The sequence below is a fragment of the Galeopterus variegatus genome, unplaced genomic scaffold (assembly GCF_000696425.1).
Source record: "Galeopterus variegatus unplaced genomic scaffold, G_variegatus-3.0.2 Scaffold600, whole genome shotgun sequence".
In the NCBI taxonomy this organism is placed as follows: Eukaryota; Metazoa; Chordata; class Mammalia; order Dermoptera; family Cynocephalidae; genus Galeopterus; species Galeopterus variegatus.
Window position 1 is genome coordinate 473,246 of NW_007726711.1, and position 26,309 is coordinate 499,554.

A 26,309-nucleotide genomic window follows, 5' to 3' on the forward strand; every position below is an offset into this window, starting at 1 on the left:
ATGTCACATATCTGAAGAATATACTTTAGCTCCATACTTTATTCTCGAAAACCACAACAAAAATCTCTTTGTAATTCTGACGGTTCTGAACATTAGACATATCATCTCTGAAATATCATGAAAAGTGGAAAGAGTATAAAATGACAAAGGCCCTGGTCATTAGGGAGATTCTTGAAACCACAAAACTAATAAGCTTGATAACTGCCATAGCCAAATTCTGTTAAGAGATAATTAAATAGATAAGAATATTTTTAAAAGACAGAGGTAATCATAGATGCCCCTGTAGATTCATAAGAATACATCATGCTGACCTAAGCCATATTCCTCCTTTTGATAGAGTTATAAAAATATCAGTGAGACATTTTTTGGTAAAGTCTGATAATGCTTTTGTAATGAGATGGGAGAGTGCTGATTACTAGTAAATTAAGTGGAACGAAATTGTTAATTAATCAAAGTCAACTAAAAGTGCTCTAGAAGTTATCACTTTTTACTTGTCCTATTCAATTGGATAAAACAGGGAAATGTGTGTGTTTCTGCAGATGGATCTTTATAGCCCGACTGTAAACAAGAAAAGATTCAAAAATTAACTTGGTTTGGGTTATGTCTTCTAATTTCCTTCCAGGGCTAATGACTTAACTACCCCCTAAGTTAATGAAATAATAAATTTTAATTGTTTATGAAATGAAGACTAACAATGGCTACATCAAAGTATATCATGATATTCATTCATGTGAAGAAAAGCTGCAAAAGTTAATCAGTACAAACCAACTATATGATGTGAAATTTTAAATTGTGTTCATATACTTGCAATACCCCTGAAGCTTAATAGTTACACTAAAGACTACACTGATTAATTTCAGTATGGTGTGTTGCATTCCATTTGAAGCTCCACATTTTGTAAAGCACATCATCTAACTAGAATGCATAGTATTATGGAATCAGAATGGTGACAGATATAGAGACAGTTCTATGTAAGGAAAACTAAAGAAGCCAAAGATGTTTAGACAGCATGAGTGAGATCAAAAGAGAACATGAAATGGCTAATAGATGGAACTAGCACTGTGTGTGTGTAAGAGAGTGTGTGTGTGTGTTGCAATAGGCATCACAATTAGGACAAATGAATCAAATTTATAGATAAATATATTTTCAGAATGTAAGGAAAGATTTTCTAACAATTAAGGCCATCTAGCTCTGAAACAGGTTGCTTTGTAAAGTTATAAACTCCCCCTCAGTGGAAGTGTGCAGAGGGTGGCTGGCCACCTGTCAGGGATGTAAGGAGCAGATTTCCTAAGTGGATAGGTGGGTGGATAAACAGATCTCTGAAAGTTCTGTAAAAGCTCTCAGATTTTAATAAAGGATAGAACAGCAGAAGAGGCTGTGTCTTAGACTCTCGGAAAACCCAGTGCCCACCAGAAAGTGAGAGCATTGTAAGGCTTCTATAAATGTCTGTTGAAACAAATCCCAAATCGAGAAAAAATAGAGAAGCTATAGATAATAGTAAAAGACACATGTGAGAAACAAAAGAATGAAAAATGAATGGAAAAAGAAAATGGACCTAATCACATTTTTGTTCTATGTGATGCAAGTTGAAGGGAATTCTTAGGCTGCATGATATTTACCAAGACGCTTGAAGAAATTTTCCTCTTCATCTCTTCCATTTTCCATTCCACTCCCTGGACCACCTTCAGAAAGCTTCACAGCACTAGTGAATTTAACCTGAGAAAAGAAGAAAAGTCGTCCAATAAATAAGTTCACAGGCACATCATAAATAAGGTGTTTAGAATATGAAGACTGCTTTGTTCTTCTACTCTCCTCATCTGGTTTGTTTAGTCAAACTACTTCATTCCCAGGTGCCAAGAAAGACATAACTATAGTGATAAGTAGAATGAGGATCCAGGCCATGGACGGAAGGCAGAATAGTCAGGCACTATGAAAACAATTTAGTGAACAACTGAGATATTCTTAGAGTTTAAGTCTGATAAAGTCCTAACTCAAATTCATAAACAGCCAGCTGTGTTCATCCTATGCAAACAATACCACGATTGAGAATCAGACCAAACTGAAAGACAGCCAAATAGAATATCTCAAGTTTCTGTGAAAGAACCAGTATAAATTAATTTATCGAATGCACTATAATAATGCAATAACATGTTTCTCTTTCTAAGAATTAAAATGCATCCTTGTTCTTGCTTTTAGGCCAACAGTACTCAAAATTTTCAGCACACGATGAAAACTATGGGCCACACAGACTCTCAAATACTTGACGAGTTTTCTTTAGCAAAAAATTGAGGCAGAAATTATAAATACATCTTCTAAATATTCTGTAATCTTTCTGTATTATTTTTATCATTTCAAAATATTACTTTATTTATATTAATTAATTTATTTGCAAATATTTTATTTTTAAAATAAATTCTCTTTTATCAGTTATGTGATAAAATGTTTCTGTATTATAATAACTTTTACAGTATTATTTGTAATTAATGAAAAATTAGAATTTTTTCTAATTTTTCAAAATATTACTTTTAAAACAGACTAGGTAGAAGAAAACTGGTTTTAGTGAGACTCAAAAGCAAAAGAATGTAAGCAAGTAATTTGTATATAAAAAACATAACTCTTATTATTCACTGAAAATTAGGTGTACAAGTGACCAAATCATGAATCATCCATGATTCATATAGGAAATAGTGTTCGCTGAGAACCATTACCTTTCCAAATCACATGCTGCTACAGTGCTTAACAGTATTATGAAGAAGCATTTAGTGGAAAAAGTCATCCTGAGTTTCTTTATCCTTTTCAATAAGGAAAAGGTTCAGATGGTGCCAAAAGTAGAAAAATGGATGAATGCGTTGTGTGTGTGTGTGTGGGGGGGGTTAACATGTAAAAGGAATCATTATAGAATTACTGGATCTTCAGATAGGAGCTTGAGATGTCAGTAATTTCATGTGTGTTAAAAATTAAAAGTAGCTGGGAAGTAATGCCTATATACATATCTATACCTGCAGTTTATATAATTTTTTGCCACACTTTTCCTTTTTTTCTTCTTAGGATAGCCTACTGCTTAAACATTTTAATTTCCATTGCTCATTTAAATTTCCAAAATTTGTTAAACTTGAGGGGTTCTTCAACCCTTCCTTATTTGGCCCCTCCAGGTGTTTAGCATTTCTCAGCCCTGACATTTTTCTATCAGTGACTCCAACGTTCACTTACATAAGTAATGTTCTGTTTACCTTGGAGCTTTGCCTAATGAAAGACAGGCGGTCCACAGAGCTGATGTCCAGGAGGTCCTCCACGCCATCTGCTAGGCCCGAGAGGGAGGATCGTTTCAGCCAGTTTCCTATTCAGTAATTTTTTAGAAATTAGACCAATTAGCATTTTCTCCCAAATGGATTAAACAGAAATGCCAGCATGTGTCCAAAAAGCAATGAAAGTTACATGGCTTTATATAAATAGAAGTGAAAACAAATTGTTTTCAATGTACATGCTTTGAGTCAAAATGTTCAGAGCTGGACTATAAAATTACACGAACAAGTAAGACCAGGACTAAAAGAACCCAGATCTCTTCAATGAATGAAACCACAATGCACCCTATTAATCTTGGTAACTTTCATATCTCCTATTAAAGCCTGTTGATTTTACTTCCAAAATATCTCTCAAATCTGCCCACTTCTCTCTGTCTATGTGGTCACCATGCAGTCCAAGCTTCCATTTACTTATACCTGGACTACTAGGTAGCTTTCCATCTGGTCTCCCTTGTCTACTCATGCTCCCTCCAACATGAATTTCATGCAGTGATCTTTTGGAAAAAGTTTACCTGCCTGTGTTACTCTCCTGTCCAACATCCCACCTTGGCTGTCTCAGGCTCTGGGATGAAGAACCAGCCTGACCTGCGAGACTTTACATGCTCTGGCCCCTGTCATTCCACCATAGTCATGCAGACACTTCCTCTTGTTTCAGTTCATCCAATTCCCTCCACCCAAATACCGTTGTACGTACTACCACCTGTGATTCTCTCCTTCTCCTGAGTATCCTGTTGATCTTAATTTCACTGACTTTAGGAAGACTTCCCTGATTCCTGCCCCCTCTTCCCTTTGAAGTCAGGTCTCCTTGTTGCACGCTTTCATAGAACTATGTATATTTCCTTCATAAAATTCATAGTTGGCAATGATGCTTAGTTGTGTGATTATCTGCTTTAATGACTTTGGCTCCCATTAGATTGCAAGTTTAGCAAAGTCAGGGGGCCATGTGTTTTTGCTCACTATCTAATCCTTGATACCTAGTATAGTATTTGCACACAGTAGAGGCATATTGTAGGGGTTTGATAAATACGTGTGGGAAAAAAATGAGTGAATGAATGAATGAATGAATGCAGTAAGCACTAAGCCTAGGCTGAGTGACTTGAAAGCTTTCCTTTTCTATACCCTACCATGCATTGCTCTGTTTTGATTGCGAGTTGATTTGAGGACATGGCAGGTAATAAGAGAAATCCTAAATAAATACAGACATACTTTTACCTATGGGGAGTTTAAGCTTCTTCCGGAGGGAAATTCTGCGAGACCGTGAGCGGGCGCGCCGGTCGGAGGTGGTCCCTGAGTGGGCAGTGGTACATTCCGAAGTGTCCTGCTCAGACTGGCTGCTTGTGTCACTTGCTGCACTCTGGGATTTGAACATCTTGCGCCAGAAATCTTTCCGCCCAAGATTGCCCCCCGGCATTTGTTCGTCGCTGTAAGCAAGCAGAGGATATGGTTAAATGTCTGACAATGTGTGCGATATTCTCCTAAATTTTTTTCAGCCCGCTGCTAATGAATGGTATTAAGGCAAATCATGCAGAATGGTCTTTGATGGGCTGGGATTTGGGAAGAGTGGGTGTGGGAGTGGGAGGAGGGAGACTAATGTGGAAAACAGTCGTATCTCAGCTATCAAATTGAGGTAGCCATTTTTTCCAAGTTTAATAAAAAGACTAAATATTATTTCATGTATTCACTTGCAGGACTTCATGTATTCACTTGCAGGACTGAGTCATAATAGCAGAAGCACTTAAAGTGTCAGTAAACGTCTAACTTTTGTTTAAAGCTCCCTGGGGCTTGTGTAGTAATTGCTGTTCCCCTCACCCCAGTATAGTATCATACTTGATACACACAAAAAAGTATCTAAATGAAGGAATGAATAAATAAATAAATGAAATTTGATCATCTTACCCAGGGAATGCATCATTCTACAAACATTAGGTCAAAGAAACTTATGTAGGCTTTACAAGTAAAAAATAAGTCAACTCAATAGGTCAAATAGAAACACCTGTAAGCGGATTTTTGACTAGGGTATTCCGCAAGAGGGAAAAGGCAAGTAGCCAGTGTTATACGGAGTTTAATCTCTCTAAGAATAAAGAAAAACCATCTGAAATGAGATATATCTATTTTCACTTACTAAGTTGGCAAGTATTGTGGAGAAAAAAGAGAAAGCAATGGTTACTATCATCCTGCCAGTGATGAGATAGAATGATTCAACCTTTCTGGAAGGTAACTTGGTAATGTATTATCCAAATCCTATATCAACACCCCTGACAGAGAGATTCAATTTTCAGGAAATAATCTCAAGGAAATAATGGGAAAAGTATACTAATACACAGATACAAGAAGGTCAAAGACTTACTGTGGTATTACTGGTCAACATAGAAAAAGTGAAAACAATATAAATGTTCAACTCTAGGGAAGTAATTGAATAAATTATGGGACTTCCATATGATGACATACTCTGTAGTCGTTAAAATCTTATTTTGGAAGACTATTGATATGGGAAATGTTCATAATGTATTGCAAAGCTAAAAGGTAGTGATTAAATAGTTTAAACAGGATAATGCCAGAATAGTTCGCATGTAAGTATGTGTTTGTGTATGGGTTTGTATGTACAGATGTTCAGAAATGTAGTCAACATAATACACCAAAAGTTTACAGAGGTTATCTCTAGTTGCTGGTATTTCAATTTTTAAACTACTTTACCTTTATGTTTTTCTATGTTTTCCACATTTTCAGCTTGAGCAACATGCATTATTTTAGTAATTTAGAAAGAAAAAGTTATGGAAAATATTCTAGTACCATGTGCTGAAATGTATTTATAGGGTTTTAGGTAATGATTTGCTTACAAGCTTTGGGGCTGAATCCTAAATCAATCTCAAATTTGACAGTACAGTGTAAAGCGATCATTTTCTGGAGGTGTTTATATGGGTATCCAGATTTTATCTCTCAAAATCTCATCAGAGTATTAAATACTTCTTAATTCTTATTTTAAACTAGGACATTCTGTTTATCAAATACGGCATGAATTTAAATGAGTTTTCTAGAGTTTGACTTCTCAGTTATTTTTTATCAAATGATCACAGTGTAGGAAGCGTTTCTCACCTTTGAAGGACGTGTGTGACACAGTGATGAGGGTGTGAGCATGTGGCCTGAGTGGAGAGACATTCAGGGAGTCTATAATTCATCAGCTTTCTTAATAAGATGCTACATCAGCTTTGTCTAATGGGTGTGTATCAATAATGGGTTTCTGAGAAATGAGCAAATAAAACTGCTTTTAATACTACTCAGTTAATGTGATTACTATTTAAGGAGAAAGAAGAAAAGACAAGGGAAGAAAGGGGGGAAAGAAAGGAAAAGAGAAGGTAGAAGAGGAGCCAAGATCATCCAAAGTAACCACCCACTTTCCTCCAGTGCTGAACAGAGGACATTGGTCATGCTCATCTCTTGGGCCCACTTGGATCATGGAAAATTTCCACATTTCACATATTATAAGTATAAGTGGAAATACTTATGTGGAGGAATATTAAAACATGTATCTTCATTCAAGGAGAAAGAACAAACAAGTGCTAAATGCTGAGAAATTAGGTGGTGTTTACAGAACACTGAACAGAGAGTATTTTGAAATCTAGAAAACTTAATCACCTATGAAGATAGATGGTTTTATTTTTAAAATCCAATTTACTTATTAGATTATTCTCATTGATCAGATTAGCTCAGTAGTTACTGGTATAATTTGGAATAAAGAATATTCTCTCTTTTGGGGGGCAGACTTTCTGTTTATGAAGCCTTCTAACTAGTCTTGTGACTATTCAGACACAGAAATTTGTCTTTCACGTTATGTTATTTTTTCCTTAGAGTTTATGTTTGGATTTTTACCATGTCCTTAAAGCCTTCCTTAAAGGAAAAACTAAAACTTAATTTTAAGAAATGAAGTTAAAGAAAACAAAAGCTTAATAATAATCTGACAATTATACCCTTTCATTGATTGATTGATTGAGTGATTCATTCATTCATTCATGAATATACATATAAAGTGCCTGCTATTGACCAAACCCCATCTTGGGACTGGGGTGCTGGGGATTGGATGTCCTCTAGACTTATTGAAGTTCAACCCCCACTGTGACAGTGTTAAGAGGGTGTGAAATCCTATTATAGTAACTGAGAGTCAGGGTCTCAAAAAGATTAGATTGTGAGAACTATGCCCCAGTCCAGAATGGATTAATCCATTGATGGTGTAATGATGGTCATGGGCATTGTTTTGATGGCTTTAAAAGGAGAGTGTGTGAGAAGTTCTCTCTCTCTCTCTGCTTCTGCCATATTCACTATGTGAGACCCTGCATTGCTGTAAAGCCACCAACACCAAGGCCCTCACCAGATGTGTTCCCTGGAGTTTGGACTTTCCAGACTCTCAAACTGTAAGCAACAAATGTTGTTTCTTTATAAATTATCCAGTTTCATGTATTTCTTTCATAAGCAATAGAAACAAACTAATACATTGGGCTATAACAGTAAGCAAAAACTCACATGGTCCCTGGACCCAGGGAATTGATCTACTTTGTCCTTACCTTTGTCTACCCATTTAAGGGGCGTAGCTAAGATTATTTTTAAGTGCTGCAAGTACTATGTGTGCTTTTGTTCTCTGAAGATTTTGCTTATTTGTTATGGATTACCAAAGTCCTGTCTGATGGTTATTTGCTTCTCAACTTTGGTTTACCTGACTATAGAGAAAGGACACCATGACACTTAAAATATTATGCAGAATAAAGGGTTTTGGGAAGCAGAATGGTGTACCTAAAATGATGTACATGTTTTAAATGTTGATCACTCCATTTATGAGTAAGTAGTTCTCAAGAAAAGATACAAATGAGCCTTGCATAGAACTAGACTCTGTATTTAGTGTCTACAGTAACCCTTACATTTTCTGGAGACACTAATTTAAAGATGATTTTGATTTTGCCATTATAAAAAATGGAGATAAACTGATGATGTCAGAGTACAGTGAAATGGATCTCAGGAGAAGACTAAGGTGTGACAGAGTCTATGTTTCAGCTTAAGCTGAGCACTAGAGAAGTTTACATTACTTCTTTTCAGAAAACCTTCATTGAGTACATTGACAGCCATTCATACATTTTAACAAAAATATTTGTAAGTGATTTCAAGCAAAAAACTGAATGGAACCCCTATCCCACCTGGTATATATACTATCTATTAAGATTTATCTGCAGGAATGTGCATAAAGGTAGAAATGGGGAAGAGACTGGCAGTGGAAAATGTAGTTAGGGAGGCTTCCTGTGAGCACAGGACGATCATTTGCAATTTAGTCCTGGAAAGATTAGTAGCATCAGGAATGAAATGTAAAGGGCAAAGCAAGGCAAATTTCAAAGGAAATGAAAGACAAGAAAACAAGCTAAAAAAAAGCAGCTTGGAAAATAGAACTTTCTCCAGTGTGCAGTGCTTAGTCCTCTGCATTACAGACAAAACCAGCACTACTTACTGCTCCGGAGTCTGTGAGGGGCGGCCGGACATGAAGCTGCGACATTCCTCAGGTGCAGAGGGCGCCTGGCCTTTATCCACAACACTTCCCGCCTCTGACCTATGCAAATGGTGCATTCCGTCAACCACAACAGAGCAGGACAACATCTCTCTGTACTTCACATACTTAACAAAGTAAAACACTCTGTCATAGACAGCCTATATGGCTTGGAAACCTTGCATCATCACGAGTCTAAGTTGTATGAAATTTATGTCCTACCATTTGACTCATGACCCAGCTGCCCTATTGCTTAACAATACCACCATTATTGTAAACAGTCATTAACTGCAAACAGAATTTTAAGTTTAGGAGTTTCTTTTAATGTTTGTAAGTGGCATTGAATATAGAATTGGCATAAAATAAATGTATGTGTACTAGAAGGAAAAATGACAAGGTACTGCTCAGCAATTTGTCTTTTGCTATATCCTCAAGATCATTTACTGAACAGAATAAATACGGTATCAGTAATTGCTTTTCCTTTCTGGACAAAAATGTTATGTATACAGGAGACTAAAACACAGATAACATTTTGCCATATAATTAAGAGCTATCAAATGATGTTCAAGCCTATGAAAGTTCAGGAACAACTGAGCTCTGATTCATACTAAGGTGGCATTTATTTGACAGCAAATTCATTCTCTTTCTAAGCTGCGCTGGATCACACCACTGATACCATTTATACAAGACAGATTTACCATCCTTTCACTGAAGTTACACCATGCGAGGAACCACACGGACAGTACAACCGGTTATAGTCTATTAATATAAGGCAAACTCTAATATTCAGAGAGCTCAAGCTTCCAACCTTTTACTGCCTACAGGCTTAGATTCCTGTTCATTCTCCTCCACCTTTTTCCCTGGTGCTAACTTCTCGGCACTGTCAAGCAAAGCACTGAGGGCCACCCTCCGGAAGACGTTCCCATGAGCCTCTTTGATAAACTGGACCAGCTGACGGATGTCACAATACAGCCCCTGTTTGGAGGCAGGAAGGAAGTTTGGGGGAAGAAAGATAGCTGTGTGATTAAATAGTTTTCACAGAAAGAGAGGAAGAAGGTAATTTGTTAGGCTTAGATGAGCATTGGAATCATAAAGGGAAGGTAATTTACTACTCATGGAACCGACAGTGCACTCCCTCTGCAATGCTCCTGTAGAAGAACATTACCAAGGACCTTGCCAATCATCTGCAGTATAAAAAGAATGGTTACCACGCTTCATATTCAGAAAGTTGGCTGTATCATTAGAAAGACATCAATTTATGTTTTTAAACATTGGATTCCCAAACTTTAATTTTCTCTCTTAATTGTGACTTCTGAAGAAATTCCTGTAAAAAGAAGGCAGTCAGAATTTTATTTAGACTGAGATTTGACTCCCTGTTCAGCTTCTCCAAATTTTTTGCATTATTGTGACAAAGTAAGTTAAGTCTGCTAAACACTTCTAACAAAGTCTGATTATTTAAATTATGATGCATTTTGCTGGAGAGATTTAGCAACTTAGACATATGTTGGAGCCCATTTAAACATGAACTTGACTATGAACTTAAGATGATGTATGGCTATTGAGAACAATACAGTGGTAAATCAACATTTAAAAATATATGCGGTACTTTTTTGAGATATAAAACTTTGCACCCAGTATTTTTCCCTCTCTGTTCCCTCTTTAAGAAGGTGCTAACTGTTTTCTTTGCCTTACAAAAGGTTCATGGCAAAGCAGAATGCAGAACTTAAAGAACACTTACCTTGACAGCTTTGGTTTTCAAAACCTAAGACCACTGGGATAATTATGCCTATGACAGTTAGGAAAGAAAAATAAAGGGCCCTGGGGAAAACACAAAGAGAGCACCCTTTAGGGCCTGTGGGCAGTAGGGTCCCATGCCCTTCACCCTACTCTTCAGTAGCTCTTTCATGGAAGGGGCAAGACCCCAAAGAATAAGGAGTCCAAACTCACCAGAGACTGTGCAACCCTAAGCACACAGCACAAAGCACTACATGAAATAATAGGTGTAGACTAATGATCGAGACCTGTGGTGCTTCCCCAGGCCTAGGTGCTACCTAAGACTGGGGATCTTTACACCAAGCTGTGAAGTGGCAGAACCCAAGAATGACTGAAGTTAGACTTCCAGCCATTCTGGTGGGATGGGGGTTCAAAGTCAAACTTAAGATGATTTAAAGAAAATTAAGAAATCCAATATTTGTTCTATACATGAGTTTGAGGAGCAAGATTTATAAACACTCATATATATTATAATCATCTTGGTAAGTTACTTCTTGCCATGACCAAATTGAAAACATGGATAGTGCCTGTGTTATGCTCAAACTCTAAGAACCTTGCTAGATTGGCTTTGACTGTTAGTAAAGTTAAATCCCTTTGGTTTGGAGTTTTATTCTGTTTATCTTAAGTGAATAGCTTCAATAGTTAGAATAGCTTAAAATATTTTTTTTATTTAGATAGATGAGCAGATAGTGTCTTATAGGCTGATTTCTGCATAAGAGTCATATTTAACAGATTAGGAGGATACAGAAATGCTCCTTTCCTTCCCAAAGAGACTTGAATTCAACTATTCATGTCAGATTTGTCAGCCTGAATCTACATTTTAGTATCCCAAACCACAATCTCCTTGGTAGCAATTAAGCAGTAACATTTTATAGCCTGGTTCTTCCACTCACAACTTGTGGCTTCAGTGATTTAATTAACACTGTCTTTTATGAAGGGTAGCTGAAAGATTACAGTGTTCAATAAAAGAAAACAAAACCATTTTCAGCAGAATACTAGCATTAATTTTTAAAGGAAATGTGGTTTCAAATCATGTCTGCAATCATATTCTTTAATAATCCATGAGCCAAGAAACTATGCTCTATCACACTCTTTCTGATAGGCTTGAAATACTTTGCAACTATTTCACCAAACACTACATAACCTTTGAGATGGAAGAGGAAGATAAGTCAATTTGCAGAGAGGATAATGAGTAACAAGGAGGAGAAAAGTGTTGTGAAGGCTCCATTGTGAGTTACTGGTGACACTGGGGAAAATCAGTATTTTAAGTAGTATACTTTTAAGCTTCAACTTCTCTTCTTCATGGCCATGACATGAGAAATTTTCTCAGAGGAGAGATTGAGAACTTCTGCGAGAAGAAGAGAACTCCTCACCAGATTCTCAGGGCTGTGCAGTTCATGTGTGGTCGAAGCACAGCGTGTGATGAGGGACTTAAACATGGCACTGACAATAACGCCTTCCACATTTTGGGCTGTGGATTTGTTGTCCACCGTGGTGAAGTTGTTTCCAAACCCAGCCTTGTCTGGAATGAAAAGGCACAAATTAAAGGCAGTATTTCGATTAAGCTGCACAATCAAAAGGAGTAAAGAAGTACCTGGTACCCAGAAATTAATGAAGGGCTACACAAACTAAAGAAACAGATGATTAAAGATGCCCCTGGTTTAATAATCTCTATGCAGACTTGGAAATAAATGAATCATAGTCTCCTTCGAAGTCTTCACTATGACATATCCAGCTGCATTTGTGAATGTTTGGATTGATAATCGTAGCAAAAGGACTCAACTTTTGACTTTAAGAAAGACTTTTAGCCCTAGAGTAGTTTATAAATAGGTGATCGCTTAAAAAAAAATGACCTACTAAATGGGCCCTCAATGGAGAAAGAATTGATTAGACTCAACCTATTTGATGCTGAAGAATGCTGGCTTTTCAGTAGAAATTGTTCAGTCTGTCAACAGTGGAATGAGGTGGGACCAACCAGGTAAGCTGGGCAGGGAGAAGAAAGGGGCAAGGAGGAGCCCAGCAGGGAAACTCATGCAGGCACTGGAAAAAGCTGAGTCCTACTAGGAACTATAGAGTCCTTCCAGAAGCTTCTTGGGCATATGGAGAGGGAAAAACCTAAGAACCACCCTCAGATCCACCTCCTTCTAACTCATATACATGAAATGACAGTGAACTGAGGCCATCAACCTCCATGGCATTTTAGGCCAATTTTTCAAATAACCATGGATCTTCTGTAAGGGTCACACAGGTATTCTGTGACCTTGCCAGAAGATTCCTCATGGCTTGTGAGCCACCTACAGACTGTGGGGAAGGGCATGTGCTGCTCCAAGGTTAATCAAATAGGAGCCTGTGTCTGTCTGGCCAATTCACTGTGATCCATTTCCACATCTCAAGAATCCCAGGAGGAATTTATCACTCTATAGTAATATACTTTATTATCCATTCTCACTGTCTGTGACCACTGACAAGGAATTATCTCTAGATTTTACATTACTGAAAGAAATATTTAGTCTATGCTTATAATTTCTATCTCAGCTTTAAAAAAGAAAGAAATAGTTTGTATTCAAGAATTTCTCTTGCAGTGTCTCAACTACAACCCTCTCTATTTTTTCAAAAAAAATTTATAATATGCTTGTCTTAAAACACCTCTGATAACATAGATTATTCCAGAGGTTCTATAGAGGAGCAGTATTTTCTTTTAATGTGGCAACCAAACAATAAAGCCTGGGATACAACCAGGAAAACTGCTTCTACATACAAAAAATATATCTTCATTATGAATCAACTACTGTACCATCACACGTATCATATAAACAATAAAAGCCTATACTAATTGTGTGTATTTTACTCAATTCAGGCTTCATGCATCACCTTCATTTAATTACAGTATTTGCATCAAATGCTACAGCAGGTGTTCAGTTTATTATGATGCAACTTTCATTTACTGGTCTCTTCCTGTAACTTTAGTCTCTACACGGGAGTTTAATGCAATAAAGCTGTAAAACAGTTTGTGGGTCTATCTATGGATCCATTTTCCTGTTTTTAAATTTAGTATAAATGTATATATGTATGTCAAAATTGTGTTACTACTATGTTTACTATACTCACATGTTGGTATTTTTTTCTTTCCTGATTTATTTTGTGAAAAAATTGCCCAGCACTGTGCCTTGCAAATAATAGGTACTCATTTCATATTTGTTGAATGAATGGATACAGATGCTCGCTCCTTGACTTACAATGGGGTTTATGTCGAGGTAAACCCATTGTAAATTGAAAATATCATTAAGTAGAAAATTTGTGACTAACTGGGAGCTGCTGCTTGCTCCTGCTGCCCAGCATCGCGAGAGAAGTGGAGTTTCTACCAAATGCCTATTGCTTCCATACCATTGTAAAGTTGAAACATCATAAGTCAGGCCATCATAAGTTGGGGACCATCTGTACATTGCTCCATCTCCTGATCACTGCCTCAGTTGTCATACGACAGAAAGTCATACAAAGAAGAAGAGTTCCCAGAGTGGCATTGTGAAGATTGAGGGCTAAGGTGAGCATGCCACTGCTTCAGCAGATTCTCACGCACTGAGGTAAGTTGTCCTTAGAAAGCCTCCAAAAGGTGTCATCAGAGATGATGTGCAAGCTTTTTTTGTTTATACTTTACTACATACACTCACAGTTATGCACATGCGTGCATGCACACACACATATACACATTTCTCTCTAAATTCCCCATAAATTTAATGTGCCCCTGAAATACTACCTGCTTTGCCTTGCAGTGATTTCTCCTAGAACTCAGGTGCAACTTTACTTACTGTCAGTGATCGGCTCCATACAAAATCCTAGCAAAGCATGCAAGAAGTCCACTACGTTATTGAGAGAGTCCTTGTTCACATAGTCCCTCATGGTTTGTCGGAACTGCATCTTATCTAGCTTGTATAACTTAGTGAGGCAGTTCTGGGCCTGCAATGAAGGAAGAAAAGTGAAAAAGTCACAAGTACCAGCTTAAGCTATGGATATTTTTAGTCAGAGACAGAAGTCTTTGGAAAGCAAAGGCTTCCATCCACCCCCACTGGCCAGTGCCAGCCAGCCCTGCTAGCCCCTCTTGTCTGAGCAAGAAGGCAGGGCAGACTGAGCACCCAGAGGGAGTAAACACTGGGAAGAGCTGCTCCTTTGGAAAAACCCAAAGAAGGAGTTCAATGTTTTCACCAAGATCAAAATTTTAAGATCTTGATGAATAAACTCAAAGTATACAATTTAGGAAAGTGATAGAATTGGCAATTCACTTTGTGCACTAGGCTTTGTGCACTAGGAGGAAGCATGCCACTCTGCTCAGCCACTCTGAAATGAAACAGATTTAATGGAGGGAGTGAGAAGGATGTAGGCAGCTGGTATTCAGTGTCCTCTTATGTGGCCAGGAGGGAAAGATCCTTGGAACGTATAAGAGGCATAAAACAAAGTGAAGTCTAGATGTTTATTTATGTGTCTGCAGTTGAAAGTGTAAGTATGTATTTAAAGAGAAGTTGGCCTCGTGTATATGAAAAACAAGTGACCATTGACTAGGCCCTGCTACTCATAATTATATTTCCTATGGCCCAGCAAATAATTTGGCCATCAGGCAAGGGGAAAGGGAATAATTCACACCATCATAACCAATGAGGTCACAGTCATTGGCTACAGAAGGCAACAGACAGAATGCTCTACTGTTACCTGGAAGCATTAGGGGGCCTTCTAGCCTTTTCCTACCTTTGAGAGAAAAATCACATTTGCCTGGTGCTTCACAGTTTAAAATGTGTTACTTGTATGTAACATTTGACTTTTACATCATCTCTGTGATTTGGTGAGTATCGCTATTTTACTGTTGAGGAAATTGAGGCTCAAAGAAGTCAAGGACTTGTCCAAGTTGACAACACATTTCACAGTAGAGCCAAAACTGGAAGTCAGGGTTTTGCCTCTTAATATGTAGCTATTTCTCCTATAATATAATAGTCTCATGGTTTTGGGGAAATGTATTTAGATACCACCTACTCCCAAAAAGGATTTCAGATGACTGATAATAGAGATTAGTTGGTATCTTGAAGAAGACTACAATCTGAATAAAAGAGATGCAGGAAAGTCCATAACAATGGAATGAAATTAGGAAATGACAGAAGTCTCTGGGTTGAGAGAAAAGGGCTAAGGATCAGGAAAGGAGAAGTGGGTGGGTGAGTGCCACCTTAATTGAGGATGGTGAACTTTGACAACTAGGCATATACATGAATGCCAGATTAGGGAAGGCAATCCCTGAGCATGGAGATCTTATTGGTGGGCCCTTAATAACGACCAAGAAGAATATTTGTTACATCAACATTTTGACAAATCAAAGCCCAAGGAAAGATTCTTGAAAATTTTGAAAGGAAAAAAATAATAATAAAAGAAGGCTGAAACTTGGAATTAGCAATAGCAATAGGTGGGCATGACATTGCTATAAGCTCTCCATCTGCATCACAAAGTCAGATGGATTGATATCTTTTTCATTCTTCCTTTACTATGTCCTAGATTTGAAATTAGGTATTTTTTACTAATTTTACTAGTTGCCAGATCTTGAGAAGATTCATTTTTTTGTTCTTTTGAAATAAATGCTGCTTGCCATAAAATAAAGTTTGCAAAGCACTTAGGTAAAATATGTTCCACATGAAGGAGTATTTAATTATTATTTCATAAAGAATTTTTGAAGATCTTCATTATAATATTTACAAAGCCTTTTAAAATCCTAGGTTGGAAAGCCTGAAGTACAAATTTCTCTGTGTTCTCTATAAAATACACCAGAAAAGCACAGTTATAAATCTACTACTTAAAGGCTTTTGGAATGTCTGCGTGGTCTGTATTAGTTCAATGGGAAGTTTAACCAAGAATAAAACCTCAAATATTCTGAAAGAACATCCTAAACTTCTTCAAGAGATGTAAAATGGCTAAAGAGTGAATTCATTTACTAATTGGGGACCACCAGCTACTGATTAAGAAGCACTGAGGAATGCCATGATAGAACTGCTGTCATTTTCATGAATATCATTACAGAAGCCTTCTGCTTCTAAAAATATATATAGAGAGAGTTGCAGGCAGCCTCACCTGCCCAACAGAAGGTAAGAGCATGCCCAGGAACCTAGTCAGCAGTCACAGGCAGCCCCCCACCCAGCAGAGGGCAGGAGCATGCTGCAAACACTGCTTCCACACAAGTGGCCCACCACAGCCACTGCTGCTGCAAGTGTGCCTCAACATTGCAGTAGTATCCATGGCCACTGTGCAGGCATCCTGCCACACACCCAACTGCACCAACACAAGGAGAGTTACCAGTGGAGCCCAGGAAAAGAGGAGGAAGTCTCTGTCCTCAAAGCCCAATCCAGAGTAATAGAAGGAGCAACTGTTCTACCAGATCATGAGACATTGAGGTAGAGATACTAGAAATACAAAAAGAAAGGAAGAAAAAATATGACACCACCAATGGAATTCAGTAATTCTCAAGTACCAGACCCTACAGAGCAAGAAAACCTTGAAATGACTGAAAAGGAATTCTGAGCAACAATCTTAAGGAAACTTGGTGAGATCTGAGAAGACTAAGTTAGATAACACAATGAAATGAGAAAAAAATACCCAAGATGTGAAGGAGGAAATTTACAAAGGGATCAATACATCAAAGGGATACCTGTATTCCCATGTTCATTGCAGCTTTGTTTACAATAGCCAAGACATGGAACCAACCTAAATGTCCATCAATGGATGACTGGATAAGGAAACTGTGGTATATATATACCATGGAATACTACTCTGCCACAAAAAGAATGAAATTATCCCATTTGCAACAACATGGATGAGCCTGGGGAAACTTATGTTGAGAGAAATAAGCAATGCACAGAGAGATAAATACCACATGCACTCACTCATAAGTGGGTATTAAGAGAGTAATAAGGAAGGAAAGAAAGACCACAGTGGTGCATTGGATTTGCAGAGGGAGAGAACATTCCTTGGACTACAAAGTCGAGTGGGGGGGGAGGGGGGAGGGAAGGGAGGTTGAGGATAAGTGGGTGGAGGACACGAAGTACAAATGTAATTTGTGGTAAGGGGTATGCTGCCAGTATGAATCTGGTCCTCACATCATGGGCACAAGGGGTGACAAGCAGCTTTGTATCTCATGAATGTTCATGACCACTAAATAAATAAAAAGAATGTAGCAGAACTTCTGGAACTGAAAGATTCATTCAATGAAATAAAAATCACAACCTAAAGCTTAAGCAGCAGGTTAGAGCAAGCAGAAGAAAGAATTCTAATCTCAAAAATGGTCTTTTAGAAATAACTCAGGTGGACAAGAAAAAGGAAAACAGGAATTTTTTTAAAATGAAGAAAATCTAAGAGAGCTAGCAGACAGCCTCAAGCACACAAACATCTGAATTATTAGTGTTCCAGAAGGGGAGGAGAAAGAAAAAGGCATTGAAAACCTAGTCAATGAAATAATAATGGAATACTTCCCAGGTAAAGGGAAGATCCAGAAGAATCAAAGATTCCCAAACAGATTCAATCCAAAAAAATCCTCTCAAAGACACATAGTCAAACTCGTAGAACTCAAAGACAAAGAGAGAATCCTAACAGCAGCAAGAGAAAATCATCAAGTCACCTATAAGGGAGACCCTATCAGACTAACAGCAGACTTTTCAACAGAAACTTTGCAGTCCAGAAGAAAATGGAATAATATATTGAAAATACTAAAAGAAAAAAATAGTGGCCAAGAATACTATACCCAGCAAGGCTATCCTTCAGAAATAAGGGAGAGATATTGTATTTTCCAGACAAAACTGTGGGAGTTCACCACCACATGACCAGCCCTACAAGAAATCCTCAAGGAAGTCCTGTGCCTGAAATCTAAAAAATAATAATTGCTATCACAAATATACAAGAAAGAACAAAACCCACTGGTAGAACAAAAATGCAAATGAGAAAGAGAAAGAAACTAAATTTTAGCACCTCAGGAAAACCAACAAACATCAAACAATAAAAGGGAAAGAAAGGAACAAAAGATACTTAAAACATCCAAATGAAAATTGATAAAATGCCAGGAGTAAGCCAATACTTTTCAATAGCAACCCTAAATGTAAATGTATTAAACTCCCCACTCAAAAAACAGACTGACAGATTGTATTACAAAACTAGACCCAACTACATATTGTCTTCAAGAGATTCATCTCACTTATAAGGACAAACACAAACTAATGGTGAAGGGATGGAAAAAGATATTCCATGCAAACGGAAAAAAAAAAACAGGCAGGAGTAACTATTCTTATATCAGATAAAATAGAATTTAAACAAAAAAGCATATAAAGAGACAAAGAAGACCACTATACAGTGATAAAGGGATCTTATCCAGCAAGAAGACATAACAATCATAAATATATATATGCATCCAATACTGGAGCACCCAGATATATAAAGCCAATACTATTAGAGTAAAGGAAGAGATAGATCCCAATATGATAATAGTTGGGGACATGAACACCCCTCTCTCAGCATTGGACAGATCATCTAGGCAACAAATCAATAGAGAAACACAGAACTTAAACCATACTTTAGACCAATTGGACCTGGCAGATATGTGTGGAACATTTCATCCAACAACTACAGAATATACATTTTTCTCATCAGTATATGGAACATTATCCAGGAGAGACACATTAGGTCACAAATCAAGTCACAACAAATTTTTGAAAACTGAAATCATTTCAAGTGTCTTTTCAGACCACAATGGTTAAAACTAGAAATCAGAAACAGGCAACAATGGATTAAACTAGAAATCAATAACAAACAAAACTCTGGAAAATATACAACCTACAGAATGGGAGAAAGTATTTGTAAACTATGCATCTGACAGAGATTAATATGCAGAATATGCAAGGAACTCAAATAACTTACAGTAAAAACCAAATAACCTGATTAAAAAATGGGCAAAGGAGCTGAATAGGCATTTCTCAAAGGAAGATATACAAATGGCCAATAGACATAAGAAAAAAATGCCCAACATCACTAAACATCAGGGGAATGCAAATCAAAATCACATTGAGATATCATGTCACGCCAATTAGACTGGCCAGTATCAAAAAGCCAGAATAACAAATGGTGGCAAGGATGTGCAGAAAGGGGAACAGGGGAACCTCTTACACTGTTCATGGGACTGTAAATTGGTGCGGCCATTATGGAAAACAGTATGGAGTTTCCTCAAACAACAACAGTTAGAACTGCCATATAATCCAGCAATCTCACTGCTGGGAGTATACCCAAAGGATTGGAAATCATCATGTCGAAGGGATACCTGCATTTACATGTTTATCACAGCTCTATTTACAATAGCTAAGAGTTGGAACAGGCCTAAATTTCCACTGACAGATGACTGATGAGGAAAATGTGGTACAATGGAATATTACTCTGCCATGAAAAATAATAAAATTTTGCTGTTCACAGCAACATGGATGAACTTAAAGAAAATTTGTTAAGCAAAATAAGCCAGGCACAAAAAGAGAAATACTGCAAGTTCTTACTCATAAGTGGGAGGTAAAATAATAAATACATATAAGAAGAAAGAAAGAAAGCTACAATAATCACAATAATTCATTGAACTTTCAAAAGGAGAGAACAGAACTCAGGACACCAGAGGAGGAAAAGGAGAAGGGGGATTAGCAAGAAATTGGTAAAGGGCCACAAAAAATGATTGCATTGTGTAATGTATGTAATGATAAATATAGTAATTATCCTGATTGAGCACCACATATTGCACACAGGTGTTGATATTCAATGCTGTACCCCACAGATATGTACTATCAATGACGTTTCAATAAAAAAATAATTTTATGAAATCAGGAAAAAAAAAAGGAGATGGATCCTCTAGGGAAAAACAAAATGTATACAAGACATGACCTACTAAAGGTGAGAAATATTTTTAACATCTTAAAAGTTAAGCAACATCTGAAAATCCAATGCTACAGAAATCTGGAAATGTCTAGTTTCTTGAAGTAGACATTACCCAGGGAAAATTTCTTAAATTTATATCTCTAGGACAATGTGCTTACTGAACATGGATAAGTAAACACAATCTCTATAATGAGTGTTGAACAGAGCTACAAGATAATAGAAGAATTGCCCCATAAGTCAAGTTGAGAGGGCAGGTAGAAAACTGGCTAGATGCCCTCATAGGAAGCATTCAGTTCTCTTGGAGAGGAAAGCACGGTGGACTACGCAGTAACAATAGCCTCTCAGTAGCTTCTGATCCGACTAGCCCTGCTTTCTGCAAATCCAGAAAGACAGGCTTGGTTGTCAGAGCCTGTTTATACCTCCAACTAAGTGTTAACACTTATTATTATGTTTTAGCATTTTGTTTCATGATATTGGCCTTCTGCATGAGGAGTGATGTAGTTTATTTAATCTTGAAGGCATTTATTCATATTGTGATAGAGTTAAAAGTCAAAGATAAAAGATCACATTCACATGCAAAAATAGGGGCAAAGCCAGTCATCTATTGCCTTGTTTATTATTTTGATTTTTGATTTTTGGCTCAAGATCTAGATCTTGGCCAAAATTTTTAAGACCAGAGAGAGAGAAGAGTAGATAGATAGTTAGATAGATCCATCGATCGATCATACAATAAGCAAGAAACCCAGCATGCTAATACTGTGTGAACATTTCATGACAAAACCTAATACCAACGACAAATGGGCTGGCTTTAGATTTTGACATGATCCTGAACCTCTGCCAAGATATGCCAAAGGGTTTCCTTAACTCAAATTTGCATTAAACCCTTATTTTTAAGATAGTACTTTCTTATGATTTCAATTCGAACATACATATGAGGCAACGGTCCCGACCTGGGTTTGCTGTGAAGGTGGGTTTTGCTCAAGTAGAAAAGGAAAAGTAGCAGTCAGCAGAAGCCAGAGTAAATGAGCTGGAACAAAAGACCAGGTTCCATTGCAGAATTATGCTTGGCCAGCTCAAGTGCAGAGTTTCAAGTTTCACACAGTTCAAAGGGACGTGATCTCAAATATCTGGAAGTCAAGGTTCATTCTCAAAGCAGCCAGAAAATGACTGGCTACTTTTACAGTCCTTTTTGTCCCAATAAGGGCCATTTTCCACGTCCAAGTAAGAACAAACTAAGTACTAAATTTTGACCCCTTTTTCTAATATGAAATATGGCTTTTACAGTACCCAAGCAGATGATTGAAAAGTCATTTGTCTCAGGCTATCAGAAGCTTGCTAGACATATTCATTTGTGCAAAGTTTTTTCAAACTGTAATTTCATATTCCAATTATATAAGCTTTTGCCAATTAGAAGTTAGTCTGCCCTAGGCATGAGGCAGAAGTGTTTTCCCAATTAAACTTTCTCAAGCCTGAGTTTTACACGTCTTGAGATATTTTGTTGGGAATTCCCCCATCCCAAGACAACATTAATTACCTCTATAAAACAGAACATTTTTCAGGGAACACTGACCCTCATTGTCAAAGGACTCATTCCTAAACTGGATGGAGGGATGAGGGAAGGGAAATGGAATCTACTTTAATTCTCTTACATTCTCTCGGAATACCTGGTGTCTCAGACGATCTCCAGAGAGCCCTCGGTGTCCTTCTCCGCAACCATAGGCACATCCCAAAGATTTCACTATTTTGATGAGCATGGTTAGAGCAAGCCTATGGTTGCTTACAGGCGTACTTTCATCCTAGTTTCCATGAACGAGAAAGAAAGAGAAGTGAGTTTACTTGGCCACGGAGGTCCTTTTGCTATTAAGATTCTATTTTATGATTAAATCAAGTTTATGTTTATTACAGCAAGTACCTCTACTTTGGGAAATAGAAATATAAAGGGCTTTAAAAAACTTACTTTTCGGAAATCTAGTATGTGATTTAAAAGAAAAAAAAATTTAAAAAAACCTCTACATTCAAACACTCCCTGGTACTGAAGAACACAAATGTAGACCTTTTTATTAGAAGACATGTTTTTATGCCCTTGATGGACTATCAGAATAGCCACCTACTATCAGTGATGAAGGCAAATAGGTTTTCTTAGAAACTACTCTCATTAGCCAGGCTTCTGATAATATCACCAGGCAAGGATTGCTGCTAAATTTCTGGAACTGATCAAAGTCTGGGACTTTGAAATCTCATGGCAATTTCTGACATTGTTGAGGGATTTTTCTAATTGCACACTTTCTGCATTGTAACACATGCACAAGGAAAGTGAGAATATACAGAGCTTTATAAACATTTGGCTTGATTCTCCCCTTGAGGCCAAATAGGAAGCCCTCCTGAGATAAATTATGAGAATTGTTCTTATCCCCTCTTTTGCCCCATTTACTTCATGTTGTTAGTGGAGAACATGGCTTCCAAGAAACAAACATTCTTGAAGTTTTTTCTAAGAAGCATAAGGAAGCAGTTGTTAAGGAATGATGCATTACCCAGTGTGGGAAAGCCATTATCTTTGTTTGGGAAGCCACAACCTGCCTCAGTCCTTCTAATTACATTCTGCTGTCAGCACATACTCGTACACCACTGACCTGGGATTCCATCCCCTGGTCCTTTGTTGCATATGACCTCTTTGTGTTTTAGTTTTCTCACCTGTGAATTAAGGATCCTAATTGCTGCCTTTCCTACTTCGTGAATAGCATATGCACTTACTGTGCATAGCAAATGAAATAATGGATGAGAATTGCTTTGTAAATTATAAGGGACTTTTCCATAGTCATATGATCAGGTTGACATATAAATTTGGAGGCCACACATAGAAAGAGTGTTCAAATGTGGGTAGGGTGTGAAAAGTCTAGGGGGTTGTCTAGACATTATCATGTGCCTTAATGTGGTGCAGTAGATTCTCTCCTCCCCTAATGTTATGCAATTGGTCCTCTTTTCTTATCTGTAAGCTCATGTATGAATATGGCACTGGACCCCATTCTCCCCTGAGGACTGAAGCATTCATTCTCTGAGTTGTTGGAAGTGTTGATGGATGAGAGCCCTCAGCTGAGTGCCTCTCCTGGCTTGCTCGCACCTGGAGAGCTGCCTTGGCCAACATTGTGCTCCCTTCGTGGAGGCAGTCTACCTCCAATGACTGGTCAGGGCGTAAGGGTGGAGCAGTTTATAAAGGTGGGCTCCCTTGCATCACCTGGGGACTACTTCGAAGAGACATCTCAGCTTCAGAGCTCCCTGTGTGATTGTCTGAAGCCTCTCTTGAAACCACATTGCAGTTCAACTTCTCCCTCTTCTGCATCCTGCTTCTTTTATACCTTACAGATATTGATGCTGAGAGAGCACTCCAATAAACCTCCTGCACACGTATCTCCATGTCTGAATCTGTTCCCAGAGGATCATACTTAAGACAGCTCAGAAGGCTGCAAATGGAAGAGTCGAACTTATCAATAAATGATTTTATGTGTGAGTATGTGTGTATATATATATGTGTGTGTGTGTGTGTGTGTATGTATACATATATATTTTTTAGCCAACTGAGAAAAAAATTTTAGTTTGGATTCAAATCTTAGCTCCAACATTTTCTGACTGTATAAACTTAGGCAAGCTATTTAATCATTCCATGCCTCACAAAATGAGAATCATAATAATGCCTACCTCATAGAGTTGCGAGTGTCAACACATACATGTAAGGCACATAATAACAGCATAACTAATGTTAATTATTACTTCTAGGTGTGGGGCACTGCTATCCTCTGGGGCATCTTTATGTAAATTGAGTAAAGAAGCCCCTCTGGGAGGACAAAGAAAACGTTGAGCACTCTGGGTGGATGCAGCCCTAGGGTTAATGGCTTGGTGAGCAGAACTTGGACTGGATTTCAGTCCTCATTAGCCCCTTAGTAGATGGTCCTTGTGTAGCACATAGACTGCACAGTCTCTTGAGCAGGGGCTTACTTGAAAGCTTGGTTTACGTACATTTTTTAATTACTATATGCTCCTTTAAAAATTCTCTAGCTCTGAAAGCTCTTTGTAAATCTAATGAGGTTTTCATTTCTTTAGACCTTCAGATGTCCTTGGGACTTATGTTGCTCTCAAAGATGCTCAGAAAGATGCATCAAAGTACAGCCAGAAATCACAGATATTAAATAACATTTCAAGCTCTCAGTACAAGCTAGTGGCAAATATAGAAATGAAAATTAGATCTTCTGTCTTAATGAATTCCAAGCCTTCTGGTATTACTAGGTTGCAAAATTAAATAAACCCTCGGATTTCACTGAAAGTAACAGATGGGTACAGGGCAGAACAGACCTGTGTGAATCACAAACACAGGGCACTTGACCTACCATCAGTTTTATTTTATAAATTCTTTGTACTAGAAAGAATATTATCTTGAGAACAGCTACAAAACATACGTATCTTGGTGGCTGTTTTGGAGACCACACAATCTGACTTTAAAAAATCCTGTACTAATTAAAAGTGATAAGTTTGGTCAAAATAACATTTACAGTATCAAGCTATAGTATCTAGAATAATATCTAGATTTTAAATAGCTAAGAGATGTGTATGTTTTCTCAAAAATTAGATGAAATGTCACTTGAGTGGAATTTTAGCACTAAAAAAATTAAAACAAAATATTAATAATGGACCTCAGAGATCCTTAATGTACATAACAAAATTTTCATCAATTTAGTTGGAATATCTAAGCTTTAGTTATAAAAGCTTACCAATATTTCACAATTTTCTTTTATTTCTCTTTCTAATTCCTCTTCAATATTATAGTGGATGTAATAAATACCATCTATAATCTCTTTGAGTGGTAAGTCCAGGTTGATAGGTAAAGAATGGAAATTCAGTAAGAATCTTGCCATTTGCTGTGTTTGTAAGTTAGGTCCTTATAACTCACATTTTTTTGCTAATTCATACATAACTACTGACTAAACGATTCCTTGGATCTTAGGATCCTGGATACAATTCGTTGTGATCTGTACCATTATTTTGATAATTTTCATCTAAGGTTAGATCTGAGGATTTTGTAAATGTCCTCAGGGATGTGTGAGGAGCTAAGAAGTTGGGAACTTTAATTACCAAAAGATTTTATTGGAATTGGAAAATATATAATTAAGGCAGGAGAAGAAAATTCTAAAGAAAAGGTTCAAGAGCCCAAAAGGGGAGGAGTATTTGAACTAGAGCAAACAAAAATTTGAAAGATAAGAGTACACAATAAGATGAGGAAACACAGATGATAAATGCACATTAAATGCATCAAGTGGGACTGGAAAGAGATGGAGAAGAAATTATGAAAAAGGAAGAAGCTCTGCAACACTTATTCAGATGTAAAAATTTGATAGATTGCAAGAAAAAAATGGACAATTATACAGTTTATATAATATGTATGTAGATGGTTGAACTCTGCAGTGTAATGTTATACTTGTAAACACTTGACATGATGTGCAGACTGTTGCCTGTTAGAAATTCAAATCTCTTGTTGATTTTAATTTCTGAACAGCATTTTCCAGCTAAAACCCCAAATTGAAATTAATTTAAGTTATGTGACTTTAAACTCTTGTAACTCTTATTTGAAACTGATGTCAAAGAAGAAAACCAATTCTTGATGTTAAGTGCAGAGATCATAAACCAGGTGTTGCCAAGGCGAAGGGAATTAAATACATTAACAAATTGAGGTGGGATACATGTAAAATGTAATACTTCTCAGCAGTAAATAAAATGAACTACTGGTTAAAAATATATATATACAC

The 26,309-nt window shown here is 37.3% G+C and overlaps 1 protein-coding gene across 1 annotated transcript in view; it reads right to left on the reverse strand.

Moving 5' to 3' along the window:
* Positions 1-26,309, reverse strand: part of UNC80 (unc-80 homolog (C. elegans)) — a 214,063-nt gene that overhangs the window by 153,115 nt on the left and 34,639 nt on the right. The window contains exons 14-21 of the mRNA XM_008570410.1: positions 22,167-22,313; positions 14,403-14,550; positions 11,970-12,118; positions 9,632-9,798; positions 8,788-8,886; positions 4,515-4,723; positions 3,231-3,337; positions 1,620-1,716 (exon numbers count right to left, since the gene is read on the reverse strand). Coding sequence (XP_008568632.1) covers positions 1,620-1,716; positions 3,231-3,337; positions 4,515-4,723; positions 8,788-8,886; positions 9,632-9,798; positions 11,970-12,118; positions 14,403-14,550; positions 22,167-22,313 — 1,123 coding nt within the window. The remainder of the gene's footprint in view (positions 1-1,619; positions 1,717-3,230; positions 3,338-4,514; positions 4,724-8,787; positions 8,887-9,631; positions 9,799-11,969; positions 12,119-14,402; positions 14,551-22,166; positions 22,314-26,309) is intronic.